Source organism: Spodoptera frugiperda, chromosome 30 (genome assembly GCF_023101765.2).
Source record: "Spodoptera frugiperda isolate SF20-4 chromosome 30, AGI-APGP_CSIRO_Sfru_2.0, whole genome shotgun sequence".
Lineage (NCBI taxonomy): Eukaryota > Metazoa > Arthropoda > Insecta > Lepidoptera > Noctuidae > Spodoptera > Spodoptera frugiperda.
The window spans coordinates 11,983,473-11,999,245 of record NC_064241.1 but is presented as its reverse complement, the minus strand read 5'-3'; the positions used below and the strand labels follow the sequence as shown (position 1 = coordinate 11,999,245).

The window sequence follows — 15,773 nt, the reverse complement described above, 5'->3', positions numbered from 1 at the left end:
TCACAATTGTCTGCAACAGAATGAAGTAAATATCTAAGCAGTGATCGGTTTTAATACAAAATAATACATATTTTGTACTTATTTCCAAGATTTGTCAGTTTGGTGTAAACATGAAAACCCAACCAATAGGGATTTCTTGCCGGATTCGGAGCTGTTAATTATTAAGTTGCGGTTATGTTACAGAGGTGATTGTGTGAAGCTGATGGTCATTATCACCTTCCATTCTTGACTTCTGGTCAGTTTTTTGATAAAGCTAGAAAAGGACTGCATGTTTAGAATAGTGACTGAGCGACTCGATGCTACGAAATGTGTGGCAGGCTCTATTCACACAACAAACAAGTGTTTTGTGTACTTGTGTGTTCTATACTCGATGCAAGAAACAATTAAAAAAAGGCACTGGTCTGATTCTGGTCCGGTGGTTACCTACCTTTGCTCGCCGCCCGCAGTACTGCACAATTTAAAAGCATTATAACGTCTTAAATATCTCTCTATTTTAAATCTCGTGTTTCTCGACAAAAATCTGTACAAAAGGACCTCATAATGGTTCCTCATAGCACCAAGGAAAGTGGTCGATCAATAATATTTGCTCATAAAAGTAACTCATACTAATCTAAAGGGCTGGTAGCAATCCAGTTTAATCCAGTGATAACCAGATCACAGTGCGATAAGCGATAACATTAGAGATAAACTCGTGAAGAGACGGACGCTTAGTGTAAGATAATGATTGTATAGTGATGTAGTTCACACAGGTCAACCGAACCTAATAAGGTTAATTAAAATATATTCATTACGTTGTACTTAAGATATTCGTCTATACAAGGTCTTGTGTCGGATATAAAGTCGGACTAAATGAATTTTTTATATATTTTTGATAGGTCGACGTTTGGCCGCTATCTCGCCTGATGGTAAGTGATGATGCGGTCTACGATGGAGCACGTCTGCCCATAAGCAACCTTTTCACTCGGGCTTTGAAGACACTCAGGTTATACCCATCAGGAAACACAGACTCCGGCAAAGAGTTCCACTCCCTAGCAGTTCGCACAAGGAAGCTTGAAGCGAAGTGCTGGAGACGCATTGTATTCTCCTAATTTTTCATTTCTTTTCCTTACCATGTAAAGTTTAACATAATATCTATGTATACCTACGCCTCTTTGCAGAGGCGGTTCTTAGAATTTTCAGATACATAGAGCGATAACCTTTTAACTTTCTACACTAACAAGGGTATAATAATACATTTACCCTTGATTTTAGCCTTTCTCATTATGCCTCCTAAAGTAGGTAAGTCACCACGGTCATAGATCATTAACTGATAACAGAGACTAGAGGAACTTATTAAATAGTAAATTTTATACTAAAAAAGTCTAAGTAAAGGCCTTTAAGTGATATCTAGTTACTGCGGAAATAAGGACCAGAAATAAAACTCATCGTGGTCCTTTGATTCGATGACATGTAAGAAGGTATAGAATGTAGAACTTGTTAAGCTCTACTCATCCAAAACAATTTTAATCGAATTACAAAAGTTCTAGAACGTTTTAAAGTTTTCAGAAATTTCCTTCCATATTTGGTACAATCTGCTAGTAGAACAATCTCGATCTAAAACTTTTTAAACAATAAAGGCGTGTCGCCTTATCATATCAGATAATTAACAAAAAAACATCACCCATAGTGTGATTCTCGTCTAAAAATAGTACAAACATAGTAGTCACTCGACGGTAGTGTAAACAATAGCTAAGTATAACGTGATTTATATAAATATCTGCAATTTCGTTGTAAGATATAAATACACGAGTATCTTACGTACATATTACATATTTACTTAGCTATGAAAGTACGGGATTCCCAATTACGTTTCGTCTCTATTTGAAATCGTGACAGTGATTTGAAAGGTGTCGCGGAAAATCACCCCAGACGAGGTTTTGTAGCGTGGTGTAGAATAAATATTTGAAAATATATTTGTTGTAAGCTAAACTGTAGTTGTTGCTATATTTATTTCGTTGTCCATGAAAGTATTCTAGCCTTAGTGACAAAAGATGTTGAATTAACCCTAATCTAAAGTCCATAAAACTGCAATGCAAATGATGCCTGTCAACAATGTATTTGTGTATGTGGAAGGATATTAGGAAGTTGATATGAATTTATGAGATTCTTCTATTATGGATTATAATGTTGCGGTCGCTTGGAGGTTTATGACGCCCGCTTCTCATACATGAGGGGGTGGATTGCTCATGGATTATGCTTTATTAGCTAATCTACAAAATGTTTTCAAACATTTACATTTCACATCTTATCTCTACTTTAGAGTTCCATGAAATATATTTTTCTCCGGTTTGCATATCGCAGCAAGAGTGATTAGTTAGTGAGTTGATACCTGACTCAGATATCTTTCTTGGGTTATCACTTTCATTTCACAGGTTTAATTTTTCAGGTTCCTTCAAATAAAGCTATATACATGTATAAGTATACATATTTCTAGTTTCTAGGTGTCGGCCACCGCGCGACGTTCTCCGTCGACCATAAATACGGGTCTGCGGACCAGAACCAAATCCGCGTACCTCAATGAGTCATCAGATCACCATAGATGGTGCACAGTAGGGCTAATACCTAATCCGGAGCTGCAGACTACCTAACGGGATTACCAGGGTTCCAGCCCGAAAAGCAGGAGTAGAAGCAGGGTGGTTTTTAGTCAGTAAGAGTCCACTCCATTGTCAGTCGTTGAGTGAGTCATTGGATGATTCTTCCCCCTTAAAATAGGAAACTTTCTTAATACTTAATGGTATACTAGAAAATATTGCGGGTCTTACATATATGCTTATATTAAATCTTTATTGGTAAAAAATAACCTATCAAATTGAGATAACTAACGCTACCGTGATCACCGCTCCCGCTCCCGCTCCGCTTAGCACAAACATCGCAATCGCAGCCTAAATATAGTGGCAGCCAGTCAATGGCGTAATTTGTAAATATCGTATTTACTACGACGCAGGTTGTAGATTGTACATGTATTTATACTAAGTATTATCTATAACTGCCTCGTTGGCCGAGTGGTTGCAAGTGCGACTGCCGGGCAAGAGGTCTCGGGTTCGATTACCGGGTCGGGCTTTTTAGTTTTTCGAAAATTTCTCAGTAGTAGCACGGAGTCTGGAAATGTGCCCAGTATATGGCAATAGGCTCACTTACATGGGACTTATAACATAAATTGTGAAATGTGGGTGTACATTGGCATTATGTGCCATAATGTGCACCTCTGCCTACCCCTTCGGGGATTAAAGACGTGACGTTATAAAAAAATATATATTATCTATAAATGTAATCAAATATCCGTACATACTTACATGGTAACTTCTTTTCTTGAAACAACCAGGTATATGTGGTTGAAGGTACATGTTCTGCTCATACCAGCTTCGAAAAGGCATTTGGAGGAGACTCATGTTCAGCAGTGGACGTCTTGTGGCTGATATGACTATGATGATGTGACGCACCTGCCATTTATGAAGTTTCTGATTGATTCTTCTGTCAATGTAATGTAGGTACCTAGTTAGAAGATTAACAATCGTGACGTCATTTGACTTTGACAATATGGATTGTGATATCGATTTACATATGGATAAAAAATTATACTTACCCATACTACATTTCAGGCAGATAAATCTATAAGTATTTTAAATCTGAGGATGGCATATGTCTTAAACATGCAAGTTCTTCTAAACGAACTCATGACTCAAAATCAGATTGCACTAAAATTCTTGCGCCACCTTTCTGACATGCGCCTAACAACAGCTGACAAGAAGCACTAATCACCATCCTGTTCAAGAAAATGCAATCATTAATACACGTGTGACGTCAACATTGTGCAAATATAGTACACAAATAAAAATACCACCTTCAAATATGACCGTATAGGTTAAAACAATATGGTTTCAGTAGCAAGTCTACTTTCAAGAAAGTTCGATGACGTCACGAATGCTATCGTAAATTACATCACGCATTTTTTATCTTGTTATGTCCACATTGCAATATGCACATTAAGATTTTGGCTTTTTGTTGCTATATGAGCAGCGAGCAGCTATTTTTGTAACAATTAATCATTCTAGTTACCTATTTGTATTATGGTAATCTGACTGAAAATTAAAGTATAGCTCTTTGTAATATTAGATTAGACTAGACTATGATGATGAAATTTTAATTGAGGCCTGAAAATAAGGTCCACTCTATTTTTACGGTGATGATCGGTCCTATATGTCCCCTAGATGTGGCAGAGGGGGCGTCCACAGAGGTCTTCCATCTCGATCGGTCTATATCCAACTAAATTCGTATGACGTAATCTACAGCCTCCTTATATTTGCCTGTCAAGCTCTACGGGGTAACATTCCGACTGCCCGGAAATAGTGGCGCGGGTGGTAAGACTGTTTAATCCCTGATGTGCCTAGGTACCAACTAAGGCCCCGCAATCACTGCTTACTGGCCGTACCCAGCGCCCGTCACGGTATCTTATGCGCATTCGCCACTTGTTCGTGCTCTCAATCTGATCCATCAAAAACATTTCATGTTAAATGGTGCCAAGACGAGACCATATAGCTCGCACTGTCAAAAAGTAATCAGATCCCGTGCAGAGCCAAGTTTCTAACCCTACATGCCCAGACCTAAATCGATAAGCCCTAATTTCACACTCAAGTTACGGGGAAATTCTACAGCCATAGCTCGTACTGCGTAGTTCGTAGCGCGTAGCAGAGTTTTTACGCTATAATCTCGTAGGCGTGCAAACCTTGGACGTAACTGGCGAGTCGGCCGCACGGACTTTTTGCTATTCGTCATATGGGCTTGAGCTTAAAAATCTATTCAATCTTCTAAACTCTTTCCGTGCGGCCTTTAGAGGTTTATTAAGTCTTACCATGACAGATATATCCTGAAAATTTTGCCCTTATCTGGTATAACCCAATACATCAATGTTATGAAGGTATCAAAAATCACGACTGAAGCGCTTCGAGAAAAGGTAGGTAGTGCCCTTGCGCTTGCGCTTCGCTTGGCTAATACGGGGGCACTACCAATGCCCCCAGATAAATGATCTTCTGGCATCATCACCTGAGTGTGATATATTTGCATCTAACTGGAAGACTGTAAACAATGCATGCAGTTGTGTGAGAGTATCCAGTAACTTTTTATTTTGAATGATGTATTTTAATTTTTTATTGTATACCTTAACTGGTATATTTTAGTTTTTAAGTTACCTTTTTTTCCTTTACTGTTTGTTCTTTTTGTATTCTTTTTATTTGTCTTTTATGGTTTTATATTTTTTGCCGAATTTAATTTGGTATAATAATATGAAATGTATAACGCTTCGCTGTCACGTCATTCCGATGCCTGTCGTTTCTGACGCAGCAGCGACCTGGTGGCGTACAGTGGTACTGTTTTTCCACGGGGATTCCAGTCTAATTTTTAAGGTGCCTTAAAAGAAAGTTTTACAATTACAGAAATATTCATTCCACCCTTATTGGAGGAAATACATAATGTTATTTACCTATTAATATCACCTGATGCTCAAAAAGAGACCACGCCTCTCAAAATCTAATACCACAATCAAAGCAAATAAAGTAACTACAAAAACATGCTATTATTAATGTCGTCACAACAGTTTATATGTGAAAAACAATAGAATCTGTAGAGTACATCAAAACAAGAAGTGACATAGTAAATAACAGGGCCTATCTCACAACAAGAACACATATTTATGTTGTTAGTTCGGTAACTGCGTAACATTAGAGCGTCCTTCGGAGTTCACTGACATAAACAACAGTTTTGTTCTAACCTAGGTAAGGTATCGTTTGTGCTAGGCGATAATATCTGTAGCGAAGCGATAAATTACTGCTATTACTGCGGTTGTTAAGGAGCCTGCTTCTTTAAAACATGACAAGTCCCTATGTGTCATTTTTCAAGTTATATTAAAGTTAATCAGAAAAATTAAGAGCCAAACAATACTTTAGGAAGTGACCCAGGAATGGCAACCGATCAATCACGCCTCTGGCTATCATAGTAACTAAGAATACTTGTGACTGGCTAAAAGCCTCTGAAATGAACAGCTTCCATTCATTCCTTCCTTCAACTCAGTTGTCATCGCTTGCATCAAAAAGACCAAATTCAAATTAGTCCTTAGTATCGCAAACTGTAATATAGCTTCTTTAGAGAACATGGATCATTATTTACACCGAAAGGACCAAATTGGTCCTTGGCATCGCAAATCATAGGACACAAAGTTCAGTACACCACCGGCTAGAATCTTCTGTGTATTCAGAGATTTGCACCAGACCCCCCGGACGTGATACCCGTACATATTTGCTTAGTAAACATGTGAACTAACAATGTTATCTGAGTACGTTGTAAATTATATGATGCAGTATTTAAATGGACATGTTTGGCATTATCTCTGTGTTGCCAAGACGAGGAGCCTTAACGAAACGAAGAATTCGGTTAGTTATGAAATTTTTCCGCTCGGGTCACGGCCGTCGGGTGGTTTGATTTATTTTTAGATTAGTTTTCAGTTTGTTTTTTTTTAGGTGGGTTTTTCTTGCAGTTTTATTTTTGGTAAGGCTTATTGATATTGGTTTTTGTCTTCTTCTTAACAGTGTACAGTGGTTTTAAAGTACTTTAAGCTGGTTAAGTTATTAAGCCTGTTAAATCTTAAGAAAAATTGAATGTTGTTACCACCGAAAATATAAAAAATATGTAGGTGTACATTGTACGATGGTATTACGTGCTATACGCCTTTGCCTAGTCTTGAAAGGGTAAAAGGCGTGACAGTAACATTATATATTATGAACAAATCAACAAGAAAATTTACGTGATAGTAAGCAATCGGCGACGCCCAGTAACACAACATCGTGGAGTTAAAAGTTAAGGATTTTTAAAGGTTGGGATTTGCGGATTGAAAATGGAAGGGAGAGAGATTGGGTCCATGGAAACCTTACTTACACAGCGAAACACAACGCAAGCATTATTTCACGTCAGTTTTCTTTATGGCCGTGGTATCACTCCATTTGTGCTAAAGCATGGATCTCCCACACCTAAAATTATGGATGAATGCAGGTCGCTTCCAACCGGTCAACCTGAAATTTATTGAGAAAGGTCTAAGTTCGGCGACAATGAATGATCTACCGCTGTTATGATGATGATTGAAATATGCAGTTAGTAAGTAACTATGAAAAGCAGCTTAATGCAGCCGGATAGTTCTACATTGTAACCTTTAAATACTAGACACAACTGTACACGCCAATAGACAGTTATGAACTAGTTAAATCCGGAATAAAGTAACTTACAACATTACTGAAACAGGTGCAAATTAGTTATTATATTAGACTTACACGTGGTACCTAAAGAAATTTCCCAGGCGAGTTACAATATTAGCAAGTTACGTGTGATGTATGTTGTCTTATAGATTTCGATTTTATACATGATCGTCCCATTGGAAGGGTGTCCCAGGGTGAAGGCCTCCCTACACTCCTTCCACTCTTCTCTGTTTAAAGCTTTTTGCGGTCAATACTTGTCAAAGATGTCGAATTCCGTACCGACATCTAATTTTGGGTCTGCCGTGACTATGTGTTAGGGATTATCTAAAAGACCTTAGGCATGCCAAATAGTTTACGATTGCAAAATAAAAGCTTACCAAAAACACATTTAGGTCTTTGACTGTCGAAAGAGATTTCTTCGAGGCAGATCCTCCGTTACCGTGATAATTTAATTTTTCATTTCTTTATGTAACCTTCGTGTCTTAGAATACTCTTTAAGGCTGTTAGGTCAGTCGGGGTCTAATACAGTATTTTACCCAGTACTAAGTTATATCATGAGATGGGAACACGAGACTGAAAGTCAGTTAACTACAAAAGTATTTAACGCACATAGTTCACAACAATATCTCCTGTGGTGTGTATATCTATTTATCAGTAAAATTGATCTTTAGAAACGTCATTTGCCATTCTCACGAGACATAAATATTTGCATGACATATACAGGAAATTAATGACGATTCAACGTATTGTACGATGCAAAAATTACAGAGTAGATCAAATCTTAACATTTTCTAAACAATTTCGTTAACTTAATATAGGATCCGCTGTTTCTGTGTAAAAAATAGAGTCGACACGATAAGGCAAGACAACCAAAATATTTCAAATAGATCTCTTTAATTATTCCGAACTTGTTTTGTTTTATTTAAACAAGCTAGGTATTTGGTTGGACCTACATATCTATGTAGGTCCAACCAAATAAAAAGTTCATCTGCACCTATAGTACGAATATGTTTATTTGTAATAAGGAAAGATAGTGTATTCGAGAACCAATCTAGAAATCGAAATACACCAGAATTATGCAAGATCTGAGAGGACACCATAATCTAAATATCTAGTAATAAGAAGAGGAGAAAATAGACCAATACCAAGATTCTTAAACTGAGCAAATGCGCCTATGGCAATAAAATTACAAAAAGAAATCCCATAAAATTTCCAAAATACAAAACGAATAATTTTGACTGACACCTACATCCCACCAGCAACTAAAAGTACACAAAAAAAACAACCAGGAGCCATCAACTAGACATGCGGATTAAAAGACCAAACAATCGTACTATATTTGCCAAAGGCTACATTCTCCGCAAATAGCCCACACCAAGCTATCAGTGTACTTAGGTAAACTTTCTAAGAGGCTGTAATGATGACTACGGAGCCGAGATAAATTCGTGACGTATTTCACACAATATATAAGGACGGGAGACCAAGATACAGACATTATTAGGAGACGCAAGTACACCAAGCAAGCAGTGTGTGGAATCGCAAAATAATTAATTAAATTATTACCATAGATATTGGATATTTTTGGTAAGGCTGCACTGCATATTAAACGGGATTTTATTAATAAAATATTATTTTAAAAATATGTGACTTTTTCTCTAAAGGAGAAGAACGTTCGAAAAAATAAAACTCCTCAATAATGAATGGAAAAAAAAACTTTTATGGTAAAAAGAAAAATAGCTGTGACTAAAGCTGATCTAAACTTTATAGTGTCACCCATTAATTATAGTTCTTAAAACAACAACACTATTGAAAAAATATAAGAAACCCTTTGAGATTAAATTCTCCAACTAAAGCCAAATTATATAAACCGTTTCTTATTTTACATAATTATAATATTAAATTACTACGTCAATTTACTCTCTACCCCAAGACTTTCTATCTAAATTGTTTTAAGGGCGTTGTTTAAGTTCTTGCAAAAAAGTCATTTTGGGCAGATGGGCAATAAGTATATTAATTCTGAAACAATACCGTTGAACCAAAAAAAAATTATTCTACTTTCATAGTGAAAAATGATGTCTTGGTTCGAATTTGTCCAATTCTTTCTCTATTCGTTTTTCTTACTGCTGAAGATCATGTTAACTTTGTAACCAGTTGTATCCTAAAGCGGTGTTAATGGTCCATTCCCTGATTAAGTGCAATACTAATTGGTATCACCATCTTTTTTGATATTTAGTCGAACCACATCTTGTAAATCTTCGGCCGTCCATTTTACAGATCACAATCAATCACAGGTAGCAACTGATGAAATAATGCTCTTGCTATTGACCTCTGCAATCAAAACCTTCACAATCGTAACTTCCCAGACTCAATTTACAGAAGATAAACTTTATATATAAATTCAAGGTTCTATTCTATGCAAGTTCATTATCACCTGACGTAGATATCTATACGTAGACAATGCATAATGCAATTGATAATGAAGATGTCACTAACTGAATTTAATCATTTGTTTGCAGATCCAAAAATGTGTAAGAAAGCTACAAGAGAGGTCGAGGTGGTGGAGACCGGAAAGAAGCAGTATTCCGCTTCTGTTGAAGAAGCGTTAACCATGACAGGTAAGTTATAAGGACCATAATTTAATGATATCATCTAAAACCCATACAGCGACTATTAGTTGAATCAAAATTGGTAGCTCTTAGCCCAAAGCAGTGAATGATAAGTTTAGCTGATTAAAGCTACTGCTAAACTCATATCATACAAATTTATTTACCGCTCTACCCAACATTAAAGTGAGCATTTATTGAATAAGCTTTACTTAGCCTACGAATGGGGGTTTCATTCAATCTATTTGCGTCATGTTGTTTCATATTTAGATCAATACCTACCTACCTATGTCAGATCTGTTACATCCATGATTAAAATTGATCCTATTCCTTTTTCTCAGGTTTCGGAAAGTACAACTTCGGATTACTTCTGGTATGCAGTTGGACGCTACAGGCTATGGGGATGGACATGTTTGGCAGCAGCTTCGTGATAGCTGCTGCTCACTGCGATCTAGAACTGACATTGCAGCAAAGAGCCCTGCTTACTGCCATGCCACTACTTGGTAAGTTATCAGAAGAAATTGCTATTCTCAATAATATAGCCAGTAATAATTTTAATGTCCAATAAAGAAAGATAAGCATTTTCCAATTTGGTCCTTCGAGCTTACATTTGGTCCTTTGAGTCTAAAAGGATTTTATATGTAATAACGTCTCTTACCATTTTTCTCCTTACTTTCAGGTGTGGTAGCGGGAGCTCAACTATGGGGTTACGTGTCTGATACTAAAGGAAGAAGGTTGACACTGGTACTGTCTATGTCAGTAGGCTTCGTGTTTGCAGCGCTCAGCAGTCTATCTCCAAACTGGCAGACAATGGCAGTCCTTAAACTGATTTCCTCTATTTTGTAAGTATTAATTCTATTTCCTATCATTATCAGTCTAAAAATAACAGACAAACATTTATAACTTTCTACAATTTTTTTCTTATGTTTAACATGTCTAAGAAAATTAATGATTACTAAATACACATCTTCGAAAACTTTTCTTTCATAGAGATATAAAAACAATTTTCACCAACAAGATGACTAGCTGTACAAACAAAATTGTAACGCCATCACCTACGGCTGTCCAAATATTGTTCACATTCGAAGCTCATTTTTCCCACGTTATCTAGATCATGTGACCAAATAAGAATACGTTTTAGATAACACATACAAAAATAGAAGCAAATAAAACCTTTAAATAACATTACTCGTGGGCAGTGGAAAATTACCAAACTTTACCTGATATGATAAAGAATTTATGACGACATAGAATTAAAAAACTTTCCATCTTAATTTTTGGTCCTTAGGGTCATATTAGTAAGAATTTGATCTTAAAATATTTTATGGTAAAAAAATACCTTAAAAGTTAAAATACATTTTAAGAATTTAAATACAAACAAAGATACATTCTTAATCCCTTACGACAAATCTGAAAAATCACAAGCACTTAATGATGTAGAGATGACACTAAGCAAACACGAGTGACGACATATATGTCGTGATCGTGAAACTTTACATCATGGAAGTAGCGTTAGTTATCTCATTATGCAAAGTTTTCCGAGTAAGTATTTGTACAATGATAACAAACCCCCTAGTGAGACAAAGACAAGATAACTACTGAATAAACTTTCTCAGCTCTATAGTAAGAATGTCAATAAGATGTTGGTGGTGCGATTTCTATTTACTTTTCTTTGTTAAAGGATACTGACCTACCGGAATTAGATTAGCTTTTTTGATTTTGGATTATGGTGTGATTAAGTTTGGTTTATGATCATTATAGGAGACCTTTTGCTTTGCATTCACGAAGTCATACGGTTACTAAAGTTTGACCCAACACTAAAGATAGATCTATAATTTTCATCATCTAACATTATTATGTACAAAAGTAAAAAATCTACCTTGACATAGTACTTATGAGTTTTGGTCCTTTGTCCCCAGCACTTCAGCCAGTAATTCAGGAGCATACACACTGTTGGGAGAGAGCTGTTCTGAACGCGCTCGCGGCCGCGCCATGTTGATGTGCTCCTGCGCACTCATGTGCTCACAGGCTACTGTTGCAGGTAATTTACTAACTTTATAACAGCTATTTGATAATAATCTGCAAACAATCATCTATATCTAATCTAAATATTCTAAGCTTTTTATTTTCATTAACCAAACATTTTTTTATTCTCAGTGATGGCCTACCCAATCCTGCCCCTGGACTTTGCGTACCACATCGACTTCCTTGGCGTGGTGTACCGACCCTGGCGTCTACTGGCCTTCATCATGGCTCTGCCGTGTTTGTTCACCGCCTGTCTGCTGCAGCTCTTCTACGAGAGCCCCAAGTTCCTCGTTACTCAAGGACGATATGAAGAGGCTTTGCATGTCCTGAAGAATATTTATGCTACTAACACTGGCAAGGATGCTGATAGCTTCCCAGTAAGTAGACTTTATAAAGTTCAATGCTGATAAATCTATTAGACTAGTTACAAAATATTAAAATGAATTTGTACCTCCACCATTAAAATGTTTGGTCCTTTGGTACTCATTCAAACTGATTCATCAGTCAAGATTTATTTTTATTTAGATTTTCATGACTTTTAAAGAGTTTTAATCATTCCCATCTTTTTCCCAGGTTCAAAAGCTTCAAGAAGATACTGAGAACAAGACTACAGAAGTTAGAGTATCATTCCTCAAGTCGGTGTGGCAGCAGACGGTGCCTCTGTTCAAGGCACCCCTGCTGAAGGAGACCCTCAAGCTGTTCTACCTCGTCGCTGTCATTTACATGACGTAAGTTATGGAAAATGAACCTTGCTGTCTTCCTTTTACAGTTCACTTTACCCTATCAGATCTGGCTTTACCTGATCTTTGAATGTGCTTGTGTTAATGTACTAATTAACCATCATTTTATTTCCAGTGGCAGCGGCTTCATCCTCTGGTTGCCTTACATCATGAACAACCTGTTCTTCGTGTTGGAGTCTGGTGGTGGTGAGGGCATGAACCTCTGCGCTATCATCGAGTACCCATCAGCTGCTGGTTTTGCTACTGGAAATATAACGGTAAGAGACTACTTCGATACTCTCTATTTGCTATCTATTATCAAAAAATATTTAACACTAGCTCCTTTCGCGCGGTTTCACCTAATCTGCTTGTCTCCTATTGGTCATAGCGTGATGTTTTATAGCCTATAACCTTCCTCGATAAATGCACTATTCAACACTAAAAGAATTATTCAAATCGGACCAGTAGTTCTGGAGATTAGCGCGTTCAAACAAACAAACAAACAAACAAACTCTTCAGCTTTATAGTATTAGTATAGAAGTATAGATTATCTAAGGAAATTTGGAATGCCTAAACCTTTATTATTAACCTCAAAATCTTCATTTTTCAGACTGTAGAAGTATGTGACGACACGATCCAGGACACTACATTATTCTCCGCGATGACATACGGCGCCATGGCTAGCTGTTCCAACGTGGTTCTTTCTCTGACCTGCGGCAGTCGGAAGCGCATGGCCATGATCTGCATCCTAGCCATGTCTGCGATCGCCGCCATCTTGCAGAACGTGGTGGCCGTGCCATTGGCTGGAGGGATCTTCTTCTTCTTCTTCCTCATGTGCGCACTGTCCATGGGCATCCTGAGCGTGTACTTCGTTGAGCTTTACCCGACTTCTCTAAGGTTGGTACCAAGAAATATAGTAATACTTTATTCTCTTTTTGATAAAGAGTTTGTGATACATGACGTCTGGTGAACAGAATACAAAAATATAAATTAAGTACTAGATATTTTGCTAATTACCGGCTCCAAAGAAGAAGGGCAAGGACTTCCATCTCCCTACTAGCATTTTTTCTCCCTGAAACTACAAGCCTACAGACACAGTTATAACTAAACTAACTAAATACATGAGCAACGCATCAGACACTATTTAGGTGCTATTCCGCTTCTTGAGGCGCACCTAAACTGATCAATCACGTGTGTGCCAGGCTTATTGATCGATTAATATAAAAGACACAAATAAAAGATATTACAGATAGCAATTTTATTACTACTCATGTTCGATAACTTTCATCATTGTCATGTCATCATTAAATGACAATAATTACGTAGATTTTTGAATTATGAAAGTCATTATGAAATTACTTTAATGCACGTTTTCTGACTCGTGTATCTGTTTAATAATTTCTTGCAATTACATTATATTAAAATTGGTCTTTTAATTTTTCATTAAATTCTACCCTGGGCATTAAAATAATGCCTACTATGATTTAAAAGTAGGTAACAGGATGAACTAAGACATATTTTTTTACGATTTACTTTACTCCAATTATATTCATAACTTGTCTAACCAATGTATGACACTTACCCAAACAATTATTTTTTATTTTACAGAGGCATGGTATCGTGTCTATCCGTGATGCTGGGCAGGTCGAGCGCCTTCCTCGGAGTGAACGTGATAGGTGCCCTCATCTCCAACAGCTGTGAGGCCACCTTCTACGGCTGGTCCCTCTTATTATTTAGTAAGTTGTCTTTTACTATTTTATTTTGTGATATTTGTTTGGACAGCCTTTTTATTTTTATTTATTTCATCGTCACGAAGCTTAGTTAGAATACCTAGTTTGCAATCTGCACACAAATATGGAAACCTGTGTCGGCTATGCAAACTAACTTAGCTTAGCTGTTTCTTCTTATCCCAACATTGAAAAACTTGCCTCACATATTGACAAAGCGGAAATGAGAGTCCTTGCTTTATTTGACAAGTGAACATTGAACTATTTGGGTCTTGTGTACAAAAATATATTAACAAAAAACTGCACCAAACACATAATCATTATGTAATGTGTCAATATCGTATCTAACTCATAAATAACTTGATTAGAGGTTATAGTAGTAGGTAAAGTTATAAATTATCTTATTTCTTTAATATTTTTATAGTATTTTTCTTTAAATTATCACTGATATTTTACATTCATAGCGCCGCTTTTATAAAAACCCTCTCGTGTAGACTAGGCTCATATAATCTAACAATTGTTAATGTGTGTGTGTTTTTGTATATTGATGTTTATTAACTTTTTTCTCTACTCTTTACAGGTGCCATAGTAGTAGCATGGTTCCTGCCCAAAGACAGAGCACCTAAGAAGTAAAGATTCAACCATCTGATGGTGACTGGATCTACTGAAGACTGAACTAAATCTACTCTTAGTTGTAAATAATGAGTGAATGAAATGAACGATGTAGAATGGTACTGACTGACTGAACATATTATAAAAATATAGTTGTTATGTTTATATTTGCTACAAAACAATAATATTTTGTAATCGTTAGTGCCATAAAGTTTATAGTCTATGCTTGGTTAGGGATTAATGTAATCTTTGTTATCTGTGGCTTGTGATTCCCGCGCTTTTATCACAAGTTTTATAGGTACAGGGTCAAGACTGCCATCTTGCGGACATTTTAAAAGTTATGTTTTCTTTTCTTAGTCCATTCATTGTTATAATAGTCAATTTCTAAATTAATATTGTACCTGACACGGCCATTTTAGTCAGTAAGTAATATTAGGTAGGTTATCTTAAGTAGTAGTTATATATGTATATTCTCATAGTTATAGCTATTAAGAATAAGTTAATGTATAAAAATATTTTCTTAAATAAACGTAGTTTAAAATATATTTTGTTTTCTTTTTCATATATTTAATGCTTAAGGCCCCAGCCCCATTGACCCGTTGCGACGACTCAACGTAAAACACAGCGCAACGGACAAGTACTGGGGTCTTGTTCTAATATTATGATATGCATGCGTATTATAAACTATTTATTCAAGGTAGGAAAACCAAAGAGTTGGTAAAATAAGTCATTTCTTTTTCTTCAATTACAGGAATTAATCCTGAAGTTAAGTTTTAACTTGTAAATTCAATTTTGTTTAATTTACTATTT

At 36.4% G+C, this 15,773-nt stretch overlaps 1 protein-coding gene across 1 annotated transcript; it reads left to right on the top strand.

Annotated features, from left to right (window-relative positions):
- The first annotated feature begins 8,703 nt into the window (after positions 1 to 8,703).
- Positions 8,704 to 15,506, top strand: LOC118270044 (synaptic vesicle glycoprotein 2C-like). The gene is made up of 11 exons (XM_035585489.2): positions 8,704 to 8,861; positions 9,794 to 9,892; positions 10,222 to 10,383; positions 10,560 to 10,722; positions 11,800 to 11,921; positions 12,038 to 12,282; positions 12,479 to 12,633; positions 12,761 to 12,902; positions 13,235 to 13,521; positions 14,233 to 14,360; positions 14,932 to 15,506. Exons 2-11 carry the CDS (start codon positions 9,802 to 9,804, stop codon positions 14,982 to 14,984), a joined length of 1,548 nt encoding a protein of 515 aa, XP_035441382.1. The 5' UTR covers positions 8,704 to 8,861; positions 9,794 to 9,801; the 3' UTR covers positions 14,985 to 15,506.
- The last annotated feature ends 267 nt before the right edge of the window (positions 15,507 to 15,773 follow it).

What these genes read in the sequence shown, in the direction of transcription:
- LOC118270044 (XM_035585489.2), top strand. Translation starts at nt 9,802, where the DNA reads ATGTGTAAGAAAGCTACAAGAGAGGTCGAGGTGGTGGAGACCGGAAAG. An exon ending in AGGATGCTGATAGCTTCCCA is followed by an intron (nt 12,283 to 12,478) that starts GTAAGTAGACTT and finishes TCTTTTTCCCAG; the next exon opens with GTTCAAAAGCTTCAAGAAGA. An exon ending in TTGCTACTGGAAATATAACG is followed by an intron (nt 12,903 to 13,234) that starts GTAAGAGACTAC and finishes TTCATTTTTCAG; the next exon opens with ACTGTAGAAGTATGTGACGA.